This window comes from Mustela lutreola, chromosome 10 (assembly GCF_030435805.1).
Source record: "Mustela lutreola isolate mMusLut2 chromosome 10, mMusLut2.pri, whole genome shotgun sequence".
Lineage (NCBI taxonomy): Eukaryota > Metazoa > Chordata > Mammalia > Carnivora > Mustelidae > Mustela > Mustela lutreola.
The window spans coordinates 116,501,085-116,522,823 of NC_081299.1; the positions used below are offsets into that span (position 1 = coordinate 116,501,085).

The 21,739-nt window shown below is 41.1% G+C and overlaps 1 protein-coding gene across 8 annotated transcripts in view; it reads right to left on the reverse strand.

Annotated features, from left to right (window-relative positions):
* The window catches only part of LOC131810244 (conserved oligomeric Golgi complex subunit 2-like), a 58,279-nt gene that overhangs the window by 27,832 nt on the left and 8,708 nt on the right, over positions 1-21,739 (reverse strand). For 4 of the 8 annotated variants that reach the window (XR_009345492.1, XR_009345488.1, XR_009345493.1 and 1 more), the window contains exons 2-7: positions 10,127-10,287; positions 8,670-8,732; positions 6,382-6,462; positions 4,663-4,766; positions 2,289-2,397; positions 1,293-1,472 (exon numbers count right to left, since the gene is read on the reverse strand). Coding sequence is in view for 2 of the 8 variants with exons in the window: in XM_059137947.1 (XP_058993930.1) it covers positions 8,666-8,732; positions 10,127-10,287 (228 nt within the window). In the remaining 6 variants the exon portion in view is untranslated. Of the gene's footprint in view, positions 1-1,292; positions 1,473-2,288; positions 2,398-4,662; positions 4,767-6,242; positions 6,463-8,196; positions 8,733-10,126; positions 10,288-21,739 lie in introns of those variants that run through there. The other 4 variants (XR_009345489.1, XR_009345490.1, XM_059137948.1 and 1 more) reach the window with 4 other exon arrangements.

A 21,739-nucleotide genomic window follows, 5' to 3' on the forward strand; every position in this document is an offset into this window, starting at 1 on the left:
GTACCATCTTCACCCTGGCCTTATCCTCTACCGTCTCCAGAACAGGGAAGGGCTGAGATGGAAAGTGATGGAAGAAAACACATCTTATTTTGCTTTAGTATTTTATTTTTTTGGTGAGGCTGAGTTGGAGGAGGTGAATGACAAGCATACAAACTTAAAATACAAACGTGGCCACAGTTCACTTAACGACACGGAAACGTAAAGTACTTCCCTAATTTAGCATATTAGATTCAGTTCAATGAAAAGGGCATAAATTAAACAACTAAAATATTTTCACTTAGTGACAAAGAATAATGTAATCTTTTTCACCCCCACAGAGAGAGCTATGAACTATAATAGGATACATACAAAGAACTGACAGATCATTTACTTTTAGTAGTCTTAATGAAGCTGAGAAGATTACTGAAATTAATCCTTCAATTTCACTTCTATCACTGGGATACTGTCTCGTTTTAAAACTGGAAGCCTTTCATCCTGAAGTCATGGTGGGTAGCTTTATACTTACCGGACAGAAAGAACACTCGCACTGGCAGGTGACTGGAAGAAAGCCCTCAAACGCTGAGACTGGCTTCATAACTTCTGTCAGCCTGAACTAGATGAAACCAATGCTCTCTACGTTGGAAGCTGCTGATTGCTGGTGGTCTCACATGGTGCAGCCCATACTACGGCTGCTCAGAGGCAGGATACACTGACTCCCTATATTTAACTGTATCCTTATAGGTCAAGAACACTGGGTAACCAAGTTCCGGACTTAAGGTACTACCCCGCTAACTCGCCCTTCAAAGCCCTTTATCTTTGAATATTCCCTCCCTCCCACCTTCCTAGCCTGGCAAACTCCCCCATGGTCTTCAAGACTTAAGCCACATCAATTCTGCGAAGACGCCTCCCCTCACAGACTTTCCCTGCGCACAGAGCTGTCTTCCAGCTCCTCCAGTGGGCACGGGCGCCTTGGTGGGGTCACGCTTTTCAGCAACTTCATTAACGTATAACTTATGGAAATGGAAATTGGCCTGAAAATGTTCTGATCCGTACCTTCTTCCGAGGCAAGTCCCTCACCCCTACTAAATTAAGATGATCCCTGAGTTATGGCATCACTGGAAGAGAAAAGAGCGCATGCCTGATTCCTGCCATGCTGATGGGCTCCAAGCGGGACCAACCTTTTCTTACATCCAGAAGAGCAGGAACTAAGAGCATCTTCAAGGAAGAGCCCTGAGCTCTCTCGCACCCAGTCAAGAAACGAAGCCAGATTAGATGCTCTGTGTTTGTGGAATGAGGTGCATGGGAGCACAAACCTCATCCATGTACAGTTTCACCAGTACTTGACCAACGAACGCCTCTGCATCCCGTGTCTTGTCAAATGTAGCTTAAGTCCGGAGGCAGTGCCGTATGATGTCCACATTGGAAGTCTGAAGCCCTTCTAGCAACAGGCCTCCCAGGGACTGCTGCAGCATGGCCGTAATGTGGGCTATACGCTGCAAGAACAGAGAGACCAGGAAAGAAGGTCCAGGCACAACAGTTTCTAAAAGCTCCAATATATGTGTATAATTTATATACATATGTGTTATATATATAAATCGAGCCTCTAATTCTACCAGAATATATGTAAGATTAAAATCCCAACATTTCCTAGAGAATAACAATGAATCTCTTCTCCCCATGATTGCTTTCTTTCTTTCTTTCTTTTTTAAAGGTTTTTATTTATTTATTTGTCGAGAGAGAGCACAAGCACATAAGGAGGCATAGGCAGAAAGAGAAGCAGGCTTCCTGCCAAACAAGGAGCCCAAGGTGGGACTTGATCCCAGGACCCTGGGATCATGACCTAAGCCAGAGGCAGTGGCTTAACTGACCGAGCCACTGAGGCGTCCCCTCCGTATGATTTCTTTGAAAGTAAGTCGGCTTCATCAAAGTGAAGTTTAGACAATTACGGAATGACAAAAAGTTATTTGCCTCTTAAGCTACGGAGTAAATCTGACAAACGTGCATTTAAACCCAGTCAAGGGCTTTGGATAAATGAACTCCGACTACATCATATGATGTGTCAAGTTACATGTAATTCAGAATTAATTTTACTTGCATAGTTTGGAGACTACGCTTGTGTCTTTACACAAAATCTATCTAGTGTGACATAATGGAAGAAGGGTCCCAAGCAGGAGATACTGAAAAAAAAAAATTCAAAGCTAGCTTCAAAATCCTGTAAAGTAGCAATTATCAGGGGGCAATGCTAGGTCAAATCAAAATCATCCAGGAAATTCGCAAACAGCAAATTGAAAATCGAAACCAACACTTACTGGTCTTACTTTGTCCAGAAGAGGCATGCCTTTGCTCTGAACAGCATGAAACTGTAACTGGTTAAATTCTGTGGCAATTCTCTCCAAAATCTCTCTAGTCCAGAGAGGGCTAGTAGAGACAATTAGAGAAGTGTAATTCCCAAAGTTAAAACCTGCCACCCCCACCGCCCCCCATGCCTTACAGCGCTCAGGCACCTGCACCTGCACGCCATCAATTTTCAGGACAAACTGTCTGTGCAGCAGGCCCCAGGTGCGAGGGGTGAGGAGCGGGGAGGTCATAGAAGCCACCGATGCAGCCTGGCCCGGGCCACAGGGCCCAGGCAAGGGGATGGAGCTATTTTAGGTCAGTGTGGGTACAACTGCATGTTTCCACCACGTTCCTCGGGCTCTCCCATTCGTGCCCTTCTTCTCCCTTCTTCTCCCATTCTCTAACCCCCTCCTCTCTCTTGCCCTGTCCTACCGTTCATACGCGAATCCCCCTCTTCTCTGCCTGCCTCATTCTCCCTCCCAAGTACCTCCCCAGTACCAACTACTGCTGTCTCCTCAATCAGCTAAAACTGACCGCCTAGCAGCAACCTGGGAAATCGCTCAGAGCAGCGGACTCCAAGTTTACATTTACCCAACGGCAGAAAGAGCAAGCTCGGTGCTCCTGGAGCTGGTGAGAAATCACTCACAGTGCATCTGCCATCAAGTGGACTGGATACACTTCCCTCTTGCCCCCCACATTAGAAAGTGTCAACCCCATTCAAAAGGAAGCCGAACAGTGAAAGAAAAAAAAAAAAACACAACAAAGACCCCAAAGCCCCTGCTGGGCTCTATGAGGCATCCCACATCTGAGGATGGGCAGTCAGGTAGTGAGGAAACACACTGTAAGGAAACCCAAAAATGTCTGGAGACCTGCCACGGTGTGCTCCGTCCCAGAGCATCAGAACTGGTGTGGAGGGAAGGCAGGCGCTGGGCATGACCAATGAAGAAGCCTAATCCCAACCTCTACTGACTGATCCCATGCGCATTTCCTATTTATCCTTATCTCGGCATTTCTGGGCCTAGAAGAGCATGATGGATTTACCGTGCGCTGACTCTGCTCTGGCTTTCCTGACTCCAGAGCTCAGAGCTACTCTTCTGGAGAAAAAAGTCCTCCAAGGTAATTCTGAGCAAGAAAGCGCACAATATCTGTTTATCAAGGACAGTGCTGCAAAGGGACAGGATTGTAGACACAGAGCTCACTGAGGTGTTTCTATCCGAGGAGCACAGCAGCAACAGCAAAGACGGGAAGAACACTGGAAGGCCAGCTCCCCAGGGGCCGAACGTGGACATGGCCGGAGGGGCTGCAGGTGCTGCCAAGGGCTGCAGCAAAGCAGAGCCGCTGGAGACACATGGGCTGCAGAAGGGCCGCGTACAGACTGTCTGCTAAGTGTGGACGAACGGGGCAGAAGCACGAGTGCAACGGGCTAGAGACACAAGCACAGTGGAGGCTGACCACTTAGTTGAATGCCTTGATGTGAAAGGGGGCAGAGACCTAGGACCAGAGAATCGCTTCCTTTGGGATGTGTCCGTTCTTAATCTCCATCATGAGACATGTGGAGCATATGGTCTCTCAAGTTCCTTCCAAATCTAAAACCTTAATTCCTAAAATTTAGAAACCTAACTCCGCCTGCAGGGGGAGGGACTGTTAGCCTCACATAACAGAGCACGCAGGGCACGCAGGGCACCATGCGACCTTGACGCAGGCAGCCCAGCTGGTATGTGCAGAACCAGCCCGGGCTACTCCCACTGCACCACTGTGTGTCTCACGGTGCTGACAGGACCTAACTACTCATTTTCTGAGTCACTCATCTACCCTGGCTGATTGAAAATTCACACCAGGAAGGGAACAAGACAATCACAGTATAACAAAGAGAGCCATCATCTTTTTCCTATTTCATAAGCTTTTTCTTTCCTGTTTGTAAATTTCAACTGGATGTGCCCTATACTGTTTCATAATAATATAATGCTGGTGCAAAATACATCAATGGTAATACTCTGGGCATGTCTAGGAAAAAAAATGAGATGGAGAAAAACCAAGATGAATGGTAGGTATGCCTTAAAGATCAACAGGACTTTGCTAGTCCTCAGGGAAGGTGGTTCCAAATATACTTTTCCACTGCAAGCATAATGACGTGTTGGAACTGTGGTCTATAACCAAAGGGTTTATAGGAACGTGTTATAGATTTCACCATTTCATGCTCTCCACTCTCCTGGAGCTACATTCTAGCCACAAACCTGGATTTTCTTCTTGTTTAGAAATGAATTCTAACTAAGCCGTCCCCGCCTAATTAGACTGGATGTGAAGTATTAATTTATGTGCTACTTAGTTAAAAAAAAAAATGCTTACCTGCTTGCTTCTAGTGCAGAGGTTTCTTTAGAACTTTGTGAATTTAAGATTTTTTCAATCTTTTCAACTGATCAAATAACTTGTATAAGCATCAACACACACATCTATAAAAATAAAAATTAAGCAAAGAAAAAACGTCACCATCTTTACTCTTAATCATCTTTATTTCCCATGCCAAATGCAGGAAAATATAAGACCAAAAGTTAACTTCAAATATATAGGGCATGCTATATTTTGAATATTTCTATGAAACAAAGAATTCTCAAGAATGCAAATCTTAGTTCTAGAATAAGCATACTTCCATATTCTATTGCAAGTTTATATAGAAAAAAAAAAAAAAAACCCTAGACTTTGCTTTCTCATATTCTATACTCTTATTTCTTCTTTTCCCCAACCTGAATCTTTCTATTGGCATTTCTTTCCTATTTTTTTAAAAAGATTTGTTTATTTGAGAGAGAGAGAGACTGTATGTGCACGTGCAGGGGAGGGGCAGAGGGAGAGAGAGAATCTCGAGTACACATCCTGCTGAGCATAGAGCTCAATGTGGGGCTCAATCTCATGACCCTGAGATCATGACCTGAGCCAAAATCAAGAGTCGGACGTTTAACCAACTGAGCCACCAGGCTCCCCTCCATTTGTTTTCTTATGGCCCTTTATTCATGTTTTAACTTTGGCTTCCGATCGTACTGATCCTCTCAGTTTACATGTGCATATACCTATATGGCCAAGCACCAAATCACTAAAGACCTTTTACACTACAAATATTATCAAAGAGGTTGAGGGACATTATGAAAACTCTCATCCTTAAAGAACAAAAAAATACAAAGTCATCCATTCAATAAATAGTTCCTGAACACCCCTGGGAGCTCGACATTCATCCCGACAGGGGGTGGGGGTGGGGGGGGCACGAGAAAATAAAGCAAGAAATACACCCTGCTCTCATAAAGCTTACTGTTTTGTCTGGAAGCGCATGACAAGCATTCTTTGGACAAAAGCTGTGAGGAGATCCAGAGGCGAATTAAACAGAAGGTCCCTCAAACAGGCTTTCTCCCCACTGAGATTTTAACAAATATGCTAATAATACACATAGAAAACATAGTACAGAGCAGCAGGCGAGAGTCAGAAGCCCAGACTCCCAATGCCCACTGTGCCCCTACATCGTTATGATCATGAATGACATCGGGGACACTTGAAACTGGAGATAGCACTAAGGGGCACACTCCCGGGGTGAGCCCTCAGATGTACAGAGCCGTTGCCTGTCTCACACACCTGAAACTAAGCCAACATCACATGCTAACTACTGGGAATTGAAAAAATTAAAGTTAACACCAGAACATAAAGAACACAGGATCAGAAAATAACAACAAACCTACGGCAGAATCCTGAGTTTGCTTTGGAAAGCCCACTTCTCCCCTAGTCTCTAATATAGGACTATTTTCTTTACAGGGCCGCTGACAATTTATACAGTCGTTAACTGTCAGGCGCTGCACCGACAACATTTATCACGGTTTCTTGTTCTGGAAAAAGTGGGTGATCTTGAGATTGTGTGGGTACCTCTGAAATTCTGTCTTATTATTTCAGGTAGATAACATGACGTAATGCATAAAATGCACATGCGTGAGAGCTTTGAAAAAAAGCTGAATAGTGCTGACAAGTTCGTGGAGAAAAGGGGAGAGGGCTTCAACTGGCATGCAGCATAAGAAATCTACTGGAGGGTACCTTTTTCTTCCTTATGTCCTGTTGTTTACACATTAGTTCATCTACTGCCCGAATTCCTTCACTGACTGATGACCTGAGACTCTTTAAAAGAATAAAAAATAAAACGTATTACAGACATTGTTTTGTCACATCATCAAGTTCCTACATCTCATTCAATTCCACAGAACTTAATACCTGTGCTCCAGTACTATGCAGATATTGACAAAAAAAAAAAATGATATACCAGACATAGTTACTGTTGAGGGGACTCATGATCTGGGGGCATAATGACACGAAGGCAGGGTCGCATGGCCAGAAGAAGAATGACATATATACAGTGAAAGTTATGGGGATGAGGGGGCTTAGAATGGAGAACAGATAATATGAAGCAAAGTACAGGAGAGTCTGGACATGCGACGGGGCTCAAATCGGACTCTGAAAGCCATGTGTACACAGCTGCCGAGGTGGGGAGGGGATGGGGAGCAGATGTAAGTGCACACACACTCAGGGGCAGGGTCAGACAGGCATACAGCCATGTGCACTGCAGGCTTCCTTCTGGAGAGAAGCAGAAATAGGAATGGAGGGCCAACTTCACTGAGATGAGGTCTTTAGATTCTGCATATTTTGGAGAATGAGAGAATGTCAAAGCACTGATGCATGATGATGAAATGTGGGTATGGAAATACCAGGAATCAAGAATGAAGAACAGAAGACCAGAAAAAGGCAGAGCACAGAGGTAGAGAAACATGTCCAGAAGCTAATGAATAAAGAGATAATTAGGAATTAGGGCCAAAACAAAGGTTAACAGAAACAACTAGAATGAAGTAGGCATATCACAAAAATTCCACAGGAAGGTGAATTAATTCACTCCATCAACATTATGAAACACCTCCTGGACGTCAGTATGGTGGCAGCCCACAGGGATACAATAAAGACAGATATAGTCGTATCCCTCAGAGGTCTGAGAATCTCACAGAACAGCTTCAGAGTTTGGACCAGAAAGGCAGGTCAGGCCTATGGCTGAGCAGGACCACAGTGGCCATAAAAACAGCCCATGGAAAAGGGAGGGGATACAGTGATGGCAGGGGGTGAGGTGGGACGGGAGCTGTGTGAGTAGAGCAAATCTGCCTCCAGGGAGAGAAGAGTGGGAGGCCAAAGGAAGGCTAGGCTTGGGAAACAACACCACTATGAGGCCCCGGAAGGAAGAGGCACACCAAGGAGGCAGTGGGAGAGCCCCACAGCGGCTGGTGTGGAATCCAACAGCGGACCACGAAATTCCCTTCCATTCCAAGGAAAAGTACCTTTAACAAGATTTTGTAAAATTCAAATGAGACATAAACCATGGAAAGTATTGGCTACCTCAAGGCACAACTCAAGATTTTTACCTGTTTCACGAACTCTTTCCTGCCTGCCCCTCCCCTAGGCTTCTCAGCACTGATATTTCCATTACTCCGCATTTTTCTTGGTTCTAACCATGTACTGTGTCTTCCCTTAAATTATGTTCTCTTTATATTCTCTCTAGGATGCAGGCACTGTCTTAGCGGAGGGATGCACGAGGCCACTCAAGCTAGAGGAGACAGACAAGGAAGGATGGTGCAGTTTATGACAAATTTACGACAGGGCATCAGAACGGACAGAGGCCGTAAGTCAGGGCACCAGACACAGACGGGGGGGGGTGGGGGGGGGAGACAGGGCAGCACAGTTTTCTGTTAGAAGTGATGCCACAACTGCCCCTCCACTGTTCACCCAGGTGGAGTTCCTATTCCCAATGGCTTAGAGGTGGGGAGTCCCATTCCCACAACAGAGATTTTTCTGAGAGAACATGCAAATGTAACATTTATTAAGTATTACATTTTATTTATATTATCCTTCAGTTCCATTAGGGATTACACAGTTTTTGTAGATCAGCCCAGGAACCTAACCACATGTAGATTACGTGGGGTGGGGGGGGATATTTACAAGATTACAAACTGTTAAAATACAAGTCATTCGTAAGTTAGAAACCACTTACATATGACCAAAGTGGCATTAATAAGTTGAATTTGGAAATATGCTTCCTCTCCCCTGACATTTTAAGGTTGTCTACTCTGAGAATATGTCTTCTTCAAATCGAACATGTTTTTTTAGGTTTTTAGCATATGCAAAAACAAAATCATTTACAACTCTTCTGAAGGTGAATATTATAATCATGAACCGTTAAAATACAACCACCAGTACCACCAAACTAACAGATGAAAAGAATTCTTAGAGAAAAGCCGACGAGGACAACAGGCGTCACAGCAGACTGTTTTCATTAATTGGGGACTTACCAGAACTTCTCATAACTGTCCCAAAGGCACAGAAAGTTCATTGAGGGCTTTGTCCATGCCAACCTAAAGGCAAAACCAGGTTGGCACAAACACATCACGATAAGAAGTAATAGTGACGTATCTATTTAACGATCAAAGCAGTACCAGATTTAAGTTATTTTTTTGGCACAACCGTATTTTGCTACATAACTAGCTAAACAACAGAAGTGTTATTTGGCCATTAATGTTGTTCATAGAATATGAAAAAAATCTGTTGAAATACATGGAACTATAAAAATAAGGGAAGTCATGAGAAACGAAAGTTTCCTTAAGAACAATTTGCCTTTAGATGACATTTTAAATGAATGTGAAAAATTTTCACAGAAGGTAAACAGTTCTCTGTCTGTAATTGATGATACTCAGCCAGCTGATGTGAAAGTCTGACGGGCTACGTCTCTCTTAGTATATGTGCTGCCGAAGCGAGCACGGGCTACGTCTCTCTTAAACATTATTATAAGCCTTGAGAAAAATAGAAATTAAACAGAAGTAAAATTTTCTAGGTTTTAAATCCTATTGGGATATTTATCTTAGTGGTATATTTCCCAAAAGCAAATGTGCATCATTAATTTTAATGCTTCTTGAAATTCCCACGAAGCTGCAACTTTCTGTGCTTCTCTGGACAAACAGATTTAAAACAAAATGAAGCATCAACAAGGAGACTTTTCTGCCAAGTAACAAAATTCAACATTTCTTTTTTTTTTTTAAGATTTTATTTATTTATTTGACAGACAGAGATCACAAGTAGGCAGAGAGGCAGGCAGAGAGAGAGGAGGAAGCAGGCTCCCTGCTGAGCAGAGAGCCCGATGTGGGACTCGATCCCAGGACCCTGAGATCATGACCTGAGCCGAAGGCAGCGGCTTAACCCACTGAGCCACCCAGGCGCCCCAAAATTCAACATTTCTAAACAGCTTTTACAAACAATTGATAAGCTCACTGCAAATCATTCTTATATTTTTATAAAACCAAACTTTTAAAATATCAATATTGGCCAATGTTCCCTCAACCTAGCTCTGGCTAACAGATATACCTGGGAGTAAATTAAACATTGTAAGAGTGGTGGACATTTGCTCCTACAAATTAGTCTAAATCAAGGAAGACTTCAGGACTTAGCAACTAATAAAACAACCCCTTGGGTATTATTATCCTTTACTTTTCACTGTTGACTAATGAATTTGAAACATAATCAAACTAGAGCAACCTTAAATGAATAAAAACTAAAACAAACAAAAAAATGTATTCCAAAAAGTTTAGTTCTTTTATTAATGAAATTGGTAATTTCTTCAAGTTTCTGGTGGGGTTGGTGGGGTAATCAACTGAAAGGTTTCTAAAAACTCTGCCCTTTTAATAAATATGAAGGAGAGAGAAAATGTGTGTGTGTGTGTGTGTGTGTGTATAGGACTTGTGAATTTCAGGTTTACCAAGTTTGTGGAAAGGTTGACAAAATCTGCATAATCCTTGTTGATGAGCTCAACCATGGCTGTTTTAAAAGTTTATAGTAGAGTTCCAGATCTCCTCTTAGTTCCTCCAGCTGGACACGCTTCCTACAGTCAGACACAACGTGATCAACATCGAAATCTTCCTGAAAATCAAACCAGAGAGAAAAAATGATTGCACTGATACCACATTTTACATAGAAAAATTAAGATCAGAGAAAGAATAAGAGGCTGTATTACTGCAGGGGAACACACACAGGGACATCAGGGGGTCTGCTCACTTCCTAAGATTATGGGAAAGGGAGCCCCTCACCAAGACCATTCTCTCCAGTTGCCTAACTCTACAGGCATTTTATTTCTTTTAATTATACATTTCAAAGAGGCTCTTCTCAAAATAGAAACAGCTTTTTCTTCTTAATTTAATTTTATTTTTTTTAAAGTTTTTATTTATTTATTGGACACAGAGAGAGAGACCGCAAGTAGGGAGAGAGGCAGGCAGAGAGAGAGAAGTGGGAAGCAGGCTCCTCGCTGAGCAGAGAGCCTGATGCGTGGGGCTCGATCCCAGGACCCTGAGATCACGACCTGAGCCGAAGGCAGAGGCTTAACCCCCTGAGCCACCCAGGCGCCCCTTCTTCTTAATTTTAAAAGTAAAAAATGTTCACTGTCAAACTTTCAACCAACCAAGAAATACTTATGTAAGAGAGAGAAAAAAAAATCACCCACTCTCTAATGCTCTGCAGTTAAGCACTGTTAATATTTATTTTTCTTCACTATTTAACACAGCGATTAACATCCTTCCAGACTTTGCTTTGGTCTTTCTCTTTACTTTTTTTTTTTTTTTTTAATTTTATTTATTTGAGAGAGAGAGATGGAGAGAACAAGTGGGAGGAGGGGCAGAGGGAGAAGCCGGCTCTCTGCTGAGCTGGGAGCCTGATGCCAGGGTTCATTCCAAGACCCTGAAATCAAGATCTCAACCGAAGGCAGATGCTTAACTGACTGAGACACCCAGGTGCCCTAGTCTTTCTCTTTAAAATATAAATTACTTTTGGGGTGCCTGGCTGGTTCAGTGGGTTAAGGCCTCTGTCGTTAGCTCAGGTCATGATCCCAGGGTTATAGGTTCAAGCCCCGCATTGGGCTTTCTGCTCAGCAGAGAGCCTGCTTCCCTGTCTCTCTCTCTGCCTGCCTCTCTGCCTACTTGTGATCTCTGTCTAATAAATAAATAATTTTTTAAAAAATAAAATATCAATTACTTTTTAAAGAAACTGACATATAATGGACACATGTTAGTTTCAGGCGTACAACATAAAAATTCCATATTTTTATCTGTTGTGAAATGATCACCCTAAGACTAGTTAACATCCATCACCAAACATACACATTTTTTTCTTGTGCTAAGAACTCTTAAGCTTTAGCAACTTTAAATATATAATAATATACGGCACTGGGTAGCTCAGTGAGTTAAGGCCTCTGCCTTCGGCTCAGGTCATGATTCCAGGGTCCTGGAATCGAGCCCCACATCAGGCTCTCTCCTCAGCAGGGAGCCTGTTTCCTCCTCTCTCTCTGCCTGCCTCTCTTCCTACTTGTGATCTATGTCAAATAAATAAATAAAATCTTAAAAAAAATATATATATATATATAATATACTATGCAGCCATCAAAAGAAATGAAATCTTGCCATGTGCAATGACCTGGATGGAACTAGAGGGTATGCTGAGTGAAATAATCAGAGAAAGACAATTATCATACAATCTCCCTGATATGAGGAATTTGAGAGGCAAAGTGGGGGGTGTGGGGGTAGGGAAGGAAAAATGAAACAAGATTGGATTCGGAGGGGGGCACCTGGGTGGCTCAGTGGGTTAAAGCCTCTGCCTTCGGCTCAGGTCATGATCACACGGTCCTGGAATTGAGCCCCACATCGGGCTCTCTGCTCAACGGGGATCCTGCTTTCTCCTCTCTCTCTGCCTGCCTCTCTGCCTACTTGTGATTTCTGTCTGTCCAATAAATAAATAAAATCTTAAAAAAAAAAAGATTGGATTGGGAGGGAGACAAACCATAAGAGACTCTTAATCTCACAAAACAAACTGAGGGTTGCTGGGGGGAGGGGTGTAGGGAGAGGGTGGTGGGGTTGTGGACATTGGGGAAGGTATGTACTACAGTGAGTGCTGGGAAGTGTGTAAGCCTGACAATTCACAGACCTGTAACCCTGGGGCTAATAATACATATTTCTAATAAAAAATAATAAAATTAATATACAATAATACACAGTATTATTTACTACAGTCACTATGATGTACATTACATCCCCAAGGCTTATCTTATTAACTGGAAGTTTATACCACTGGACCCCTTCATCTATTTCCTCCACAACCTCGCCTCTGGCAACCACCAATCTGTTCTCTATGACTTCATTTTGTTTTGTTTTTTAGATTCCACATGTGAGGGAGATCATACAGTATTTCTCTTTCTCTGTCTGACTTATTTCACTCAGCACAATATCCTCAAGGTCCATCCATGTTGTTGCAAATGGCAAGACTTCCTTCTTTTTATGGTTGAGTAATATTCCATTGTATACACACACATTTTCTTTATCCATTCACCCCGTTGGTGGACACTTTAGTTATTTCCAAGTCTTGGTTGTTGTAAATACTGTGATACTCACTACCGTGAGTGTGAGTCTTGTTGGCCGCTAGAGCCAGGTGATCTAGAGGTATACCCTGGGTAGCAACTGCAAACCTCGGGGCATCATACGAGCATTCAAGCTCCTTTCCAGGAGATACCAGAAAGCAGAAGCGAGGTAGAGGGACAGCGCAAAGATGGTACCCATCAGCTCCATCTTTGGAGAATACCTTACTAGGCTCCCAGATCCAGGTTAAATTAGATGCCTGCCCCTCAGGGCTTTAAGATAAGCAAATGAGCCTCTTTCACAGAAATCTGAACCCATTTCAGTCTGCTGCTTCTGTGCTGAGTTCCAGGGTGGGTCAGTCTATTCGCGGGCGACTGCTTTAAGAACTGTTTCTCAGTTTGCTCTAGCCTTGTGGGTCTCATGGGTGCAAGCTCTGATGGCTTTCAAAGCTGGATGTTTTGGGGTCTTGTCTCTTAGATGTACGTCTTGGAAGTTGGGGTGCCAGAAGTGGGGCTCAAACCCTTTGCTCCTCAGGGAGAAGCCTGGGGTTTTGAGTACCCTCCCAATCCCAGGTCGCTGTACCAGGGGTGGGGTTTGTGGCAAGACTGATTCTTACTTCAACATAGGTTTTTTTCCTTACTCACCTAATGTGTAGGAGTCACTCAGCTAGTTGTAGGGTTTTTTCCATCTTGAATGGAAACCCCAGACCTTCTCTATGTATGTGTGTACACACACATATGTGTACACACACACACACAAATATTCATGCTCTTCTAAACTATTTCCCATCTAGGGGCACCTGGGTGGCTCAGTGGGTTAAGCCTCTGCCTTCAGCTCAGGTCATATCTCAGGGTCCTGAGATCAAGCCTCACATCAGGCTCTCTGCTCAGCTGGGAGCCTACTTTCCCCCCTCTCTCTTCCTGTCTCTCTGCCTCCTTGTGACCTCTCTCTCTCTCTGTCAAATAAATAAATAAAATCTTAAAAAAAGAATAAAAAAATAAAAAATAAAAACCCATTCTTTTAAAAAAAAATTCCCATCTAAAAATATAACTTGAATGTCTTTACATAAAACACATACATTTCTATTAATATTTTACGTGCATGCTGAGTGTCCCATTGAACATATGTTCCAAATCTTTCATAACCTATTTCCAAGTATTGGTCTCACAGGATTAGCTATCCTGTGTTTCCCCTTTACAATACTGTGATACCCTGGTAGGCTTATATGCTTAGAGGCAATAAATTACTATCTAATTCCCCTGTGACTCTGCTACTCCATGACCTGTTTAGTCAGCAAGAATCAAATGTGATGATTCCCAAACTAGTTAAGGACACCTACACTTACTTTTTATTAAACACTATGTAAACCAACAAAATATGACTGCAAAAAAAAATCACTGTTCTTTTGAAAACTAACACAGCTACTTTGGAAAGATTTGATACAAAGAAATCAATAAGAAAATTTTTGCTAAGTTAGGTATGGGTGAGATGACCAAGTACCAGGCAGGGAGGGAGTGATCACAGGATTCTCACTCAATTCAGTTAAAGAAACTGAAACTGAATGCAAAAAAAGACAACATAGAAAGCTTTTTTTAAAGATTCTTTTTATTTATTTGAGACACAGACAGACAGTATGAGCAGGGAAAGGGGCAATGGGAGGAAATTCCCTGCTGAACAGGGAGCCCAATGCGGGACTCCATCCCAGGACCCCAGGGTCATGACCTGAACCGAAGGTAGATGCCTAACCTATTGAGCGACCCAAGTGCTGTGATAACTCAGAAATCTAATCTGCAGGCCAGTTTCCAGAGAAAAGACCTGGCACTCTGTTTCAATGAAGAATAAATGTACATATATTTTTTCCAATTAAATGCTAAGAACTGTATGTACTATTCCCTAAGAGTACTTGTTTAAACTGACTTTTTTAGTTACAACCAAAGACTGATCCTGCTAGTGTCAGAGAGAAGGACTTCATACCAAACCGTAATTTCACAGTCATCTACAGAGAGCCACCTGCTCCTTACACTGGTGACCAAATTAGCCTGGACCTTTCTCTCCTGAGACCATCTCAGACCTTACATCATAGTTATGTAGTACATCACGGGAGGGGGTCTCGGTTCATAATCCTGGCCATCCTACTCACCAACTGTATACCTTTAGGTCGATCACTTTCCCTGCCTCAGTTACACATTGTAGAAAGTTCTTGAACTTCATGATGGCATTCTAAATTGTATAACTGGGGTGCCTATGTGGTTAAGCATCTGCCTTTGGCTCAGGTCATGATCCCAGTCTCTTGGGTTTGAGTTCCACATCAGGCGCTCTGCTGAGCAAGGAGCCTGCTTCTCCCTCTGTCCCTTCCTCCTGCTCCTGCACTCTCTCACTCTCAAATAAAATCTTAAATAAATAAATAAATAAATCATATAACTTAGCCTCAGTGAACAAATGCTATTAGGTAATATTAGTACTCAATTTACCATTTATGCATTTGTTCTCAGATAAACAAAAGTTGCATAACACATGACTAAATAACTCGGAACATCTGTGAATACTGGGTTAGGCAGCGTTTGCTGTGAAAAGCAAACCCAAACTCACAGTGCCATAATAGAGACCCATTTCACTTAACCAAGAATGGTTTTACTACTTTAGGAATGGTTTTACTTTATAGTGTAGATTTCCCAAGTATTCAAAAAGAAAGTATTTACAACCCATACATTTACGGTCAACTGATTTTTCACAAGGATGCCAAGACCATTTAATGGGGGGAAAAACAGTCTTTTCGAGTGCCTACTACTGGGACAAGTGAATATCTACATGCAAAAGAATGAACTTGGAACAGCAACGTCACACATACACAAAAATATAACTCAAAATGGATCAAAGATTTAAATGTAAGGGTAAAAACTGTAACACTCAGAGAAAACAGGTGAAAATCTGTATGACTTTGGATCGGGAAAAGCTTTCTTAGACATGATACACAAAGCAATAAGAAATATTAGATAAGCTGAACTTGATCAAAATAAAAACTTTCATGTATCAAAGGACACTACGGAGAACTTGAAATGACAACCTACAGAATGGGAGAGAGTATCTGCAAATCATTTGTCTGACAAGGACCTAATAACCAGAATATGCAAATATACTCTTAGAACTCAACAACAAAAAGACAAATAACCTAATTTAAAAACAAGCCAAAGACTTTTGAATAGACATTTCTCCAAAGATGATACACAGACGGTCAAGAGCACATGTCGGGATGTTCGACATCCTTAGTCATTGGGGAAATGCGAATCAAAAGCACATGCAGATGCCACGTCACACCCACTAGGACAACTATGGTAAAATAAGAAAAAGAAAAAGAAAAAAAGAAGAAGAAAAGTGCTGGCAAGAAGGCGGAGAAGCTGGAACCCTCCTGTATTCTCGGTGAGAATGTAAAATAGTGTGGCTAAGGCAGCAAACAGCTCGGTAGCTCCTCAAGAAGTTACACACGTACAATTACCCAGCAGTTCTACGTCTAGGGGTATGACACCGACAGAACTGACAACAGATGTTCCTGCCACAACCTGTACATGAATGTGCACAGCAGCGCTGCTCGTAACAGCCAAAAGAGTATATACCCAACGTCCATCAACTGATGAATGGATACGTAAAATGTGGAAGAGCCTCTTACACAACCATAAAAAGGAATAAACTGTTACATGCTACAACACGAGTGAAGTCTGAAAACATTCTACTCTCAGGTTAAAGGAAGCCAGACACAAAAGGTCACGTGTTATACAATTCCACAGATATGAGATGTTCCAGAAAAGGCAAATCCATAAAAACAGAAAGTAGATTCATGATTGCCAGGGAATAAGGGGAGGGGAGAATTGGAACTAAGAGGTTTATTTTTCGGGTGATGGAAGCATTCTGGAATTAGACAGAAGTGATGTATGTACCATATACACAGTAAATATACTAAAAACCAGAGAAGAGTACACTTTAAAATGGCAACTATTATGCTTTGTGAATTATATTTTGATGAAAAATGAAACAACTTAAATATCAACAAGTTAAATGCTAGGATACATTAAAAATATCCAAAGTAACACTAATCACAGGAACAATGGAGTAGCTACATGAATTTCAGACAAAGCAGATTTCAGAGAAGGAAAATTATCAGGCATAAAGAGCAGCATTACATGATAAAGAAATCGACTGACCAAGAAGACACAATTATCCTTAATGTATGTGTACCTGATCAACACAGGTGAGACATAACCTAACAGAACTGCAGGGAGAAATAAACAATTCCATTATCACAGCTGGTGACTTCAACACTTCTCCATCATTAATGGGCCGATCCAGCAGCAGGGCAACAAGGATTTGACAGATGTGCACATTCAGTCCAGACATGGCACACTTAACACCACCATCAATTACCGTACAACAGATGTACACAGACAATTTCACCCAGTAATAGTGCAACACACATTCTTCTTAAGCTCATATGGAACACTCATCAAGACAGAATAATTCTGGACCACAAAACAGAACAAATTTTTAAAAATAAAAATTATACCAAGTATGTTCTCAGACCGCAATGGAATTAAAATAAATTAAAAAAAAAAAATCTTTAAAAATCAGTAACAGAAGATAGCTGAAGAAGTCCAAAATACATGGAGATTAAATGACACACTTCTAAATTACAGGAGACCAGTCTCAACAAAATACAATGTAGCAAAATGTGTGGAATGCTGCTTAAAGGGAAAATACAGTACTGAATGCAAATATTAGGAAAAAAAAGATTAAAGTCAATAATCTAAGCTTCCATTTTAGGCAACAACAACAAAATCAAATCTAAAGTAAGGAGGGGCTCCTGGGTGGTTCAGTTGGTTAATCATCTGCCTTTGGCTCAGGACATGGTCCTAGGGTCCTGGGACAGAGCCCTGCATCAGAGCTTCCTGCTCAGGGAGGCTGCTTCTCCATCTCCCATTCCTCCTGCCTGTATTCCCTCTCTCACTGACTCTCTCTGTGTCAAATAAAATCATTAAAAAATACCCTAAAGGAAGTAGAAAAAAATAAAAATTAGAGCAGAAATCAATGTAATTAAAACCAGGATTTTTTTTTTAAATCAATAAACCCCAAGTCTGTTTCTTTGAAAACATCAATAAAACAGATACACCCTTAGTCAGGCAAACAAAGAAAAAAAGTTAGAAGACATAAATTACTAATATCAGATGAAAGAAGGGAGGGCTACTGCTAACAACCCCAATCACTGTAAATTCACCCAAACATTTATGGAATACTACACAATTCTCTAAAATCTCTTCCAGAAAGTAAAACTAGAAGGAATACTTCCTAAATCATTCTAGGAGATCATTATTACCCTGACACCAAAACCAATACTACAAGAAAAGAAACTACAAACTAGTATCTCTCATGAACACAGACACAAAAATCTTCAACAAAAATTAGCAAATAAAAGCAAACACTATATTAAAAAATTATACACCAGGGTCATGTAGGATTTATTCCAGGTATGCAACATTAGAAAATGTTCAACATTAGAAAATCAATGTGATCCATCATATCAACAGAAAAAAAATCACATGATCATATCAATGAAGGGAGGAAAAAAAACATTTAACAAAATCCACACCTCTTCATTATTAACCCTCAGGAAACTAGGAATAGGAGGACTTCCTCAACTTGATAAAGAATGTCTCCAGAAATCCACAGCTAACATGATATTAATACTGAGAAAATCGAAGACAGGGAATCAAGGCAATGATATCCCTCCTACTACTACTATTCAATACTATACTGGAAGGCCAAACTAATGAAATAAGGTAAGAAAAGGAAACAAAAGGTATACAACCTGGGAAAGAATAAAACTTTGTTCACAGATGACATGACTGTCTACAGAAAATACAAAGACTTCACACCCCACACCCTCCTGAAACTAGTCAAGTGATTATAGCAAGTCTGCACAATACACAGTTAAAATACAGAAGTCAATTGCTTTCCAATGATGTATCAGACAAAGGGCCAGTATTCAAAATTTATAAAGAATTTATCAAACTCAACATCCAAAAAACAAAAAAATCCAGTCAAGAAATGGACAGAAGACATGAACAGACCAAAGAAGACATCCAAATGGCTAACAGACACATTAAAAAGGGCTCCACATCACTCAGCATCAGGGAAATACAAATCAAAACCACAATGAGACACCACCTTACATCAGTCAAAATGGCTAAAATTAACAAGTCAGGAAACAACAGATGTTGGCGAGGATGTGGAGAAAGGGGAATCCTCCTACACTGTTGGTGGGAATGCAACTCTGGAAAACAGTATGGAGGCTCCTCAAAAAGTTAAAAATGTAACAACCCAACGACTTAGCAATTGCCCTATTAGATGTTTATCCAAAGTACACAAAAGGGGCAAAAGCACCCCAATGTTTACAGTCAAACTATTGAAAGAGCCCAGATGTCCATCAAGATGAATGGATAAAGAAGATGTGGTATACATACACACACACACACACATTACTCAGCCATCAAAAAGAACAAAATCTTGCCATTTGCAAGGACATGGATGGAACTAGAGGAAGACAAATACCATATAGTTTCAGTCACATGTGGAACTTAAGAAACAACAGATGAATTTAGGAGAAGGGAAGAAAAAATAGAAACAGACAGGGAGGCAAATCACAAGAGAATTAACTACAGGAAACAAACTGAGGGTTACTGGAGAGGGGAAAGTTGGGGTAACTGGGTGAGGGGTATTAAGGAGGGCACTTGTTGGGATGAGCTCTGGGTGTTGTATGCAACCAATGAATCACGAAATTCTAACCATGAAACTAAAAGTACACTATATGTTAATGAGATTGAATTTTAATTAAAAAATTTAAAAAGTCAATTGCTTTCGTATATACCAGCAATGTACAAGTGGAATTTGAAGTTAAAGACACAAGACCATTTACATTAGCATACCAAAAAAAATTAATACTTAGGTGCAAATCTAACGAAATATGCACAAGATCTATATGAGAAAAAGTATAAAATTCTGATGAAAGATAACAAGCAAGGTAAGATGTGAAGTGGAAAGTCCATAATCTTGGGTAAGAACACTCAATACTGTTAAGAGGTCAGTTCTTCCCAAACTGATCGACAGACTCAATGCAATCCCAATCAAAATGCCAGGAAGTTATTCTGTGGATACCAACATGTTGACTCTAAAATTTGGATGGAAAACTGGAAAACCAAGAGTCCCAGAGTAGTCAACAAAATATTAAAGAGCGGGGAAAAAAAGGAAATTGAGGATTGCCACCACCCAATCTCAAGACTTACTATTAAAGCTATAGTGATTAAGACAGAAGGTGCCTGGCAAAAGAGACAGGTCCTTGGAACAGAGTGGAGAGCTCAGAAAAACATCCACACACACAGGCAAAGGCAACTCAATGGCAAGGACAGTCTTCAACAAATGGAACCGAACAATGGGACATTGATAAGAAAAAACAAAGAAATGAAAAGAATAAAAACAAACTTTTCACACCTTTCACAAAACCTAAACGTAAAATGCAAAACTTCTTAAAGATGACATAAGAAAAAATGTAGGGATCCTTGGATTTGGCAATGACTTTTCAGATATAAAACCAAAAGCATGATCTACAAAAGAAAAAAATTGATGAGAGGGACTTTGTTAAAATTAAACTTCTCTGTAAAAGACACTGTTAAGAGAATGAAAAGATGGGATGCCTGGGTGGCTCAGTTGGTTAAGCAGCTGCCTTCGGCTCAGGTCATGATCCCAGCGTCCTAGGATGGAGTCCTGCATCCGGATCCTTGCTCCGCAGGGAGCCTACTTCACCCTCTGACTCTGCCTTCCACTCTGTCTGACTGTGCTCACTCTCGCTCGCTCTCTCTCTGACAAATAAATAAATAAAATCTTAAAAATAAAAAAAAAAAAGAGAGAGAATGAAAAGACCAGTCACAGAGTAGAGAAAATATCTGCAAAACACATCCATGGTAAAGGACTTAAAATAAGAAATATAATATAAAGATGTCTTAGTAGCAACAAGAAATCAAACCTAATTTAAAAATGTGAAAAGAGCGGTGGCTGGGAAACCCAGTCAGTTAAGCATCTGCCTTTAGCTCAGGTCCTGGGACTGAACCCCACACTGGGCCCCCGGCTCAGCGAGGAGCCTGCTTTTTTTCCCTCTCCTGCTGCCTGCTGCTACCTCTCCGTGTGCTTGTGGTGTTAATAAATAAATAGAATCTTTAAAACAGAAAAAAAAAAGGATCTGAAAAGATGCTCAACTTTGTATGTCATTAAGAAATTGCAAATTTAAACTAGGTACTATTACATATCACGTAGAATATAAAAAATCCAAAGCACTAGTAATACCAAATGCTAGCAAGGATGTGGGACAACCGAACACTCATTCACTGTTTGGTCAGAATGCAAAATGGGAGGCACTGTGTGAGACAGCTTGGCAGTTTCTCACAGAACTAAACACATTCTCACTATAAGATCAGTAATTGTGCTCCTTTGTATTTACCCAAAAGAGCTTAAAACTAGTGTCCACACAAAAACCTGCACACGGATATTTACAGCAGCTTTATTCTCTGAAGCGCCAAAACTTGGAAGCAATCCAATCTCCTTCAATAGGTGAACAGGTACACTGTGCCACACCCACACAACGGATTATTCGACAATTAAAAGATGAATTATTAAGCCACAAGACTTCGAAGAACCTTAAATGCATATTGCTAAGTGAAAGACCAGTTTCAAAGGCTAAATACTATAGGATTCCAACTCTATGGCATTCTGGAAAAGGTAAAAATTAACCAACATTATTTATTTTAATTTATTTTTTAGGTCATCTCTATACCCAATGTGGTGGATAGAACTCACAACCCCGAGATCAAGAGTCAGATGCCCTAGCAACTAAGCGATCCAGGTGCCTCTGAAAAGGTAAAACTCTAGACAGTAAAAAC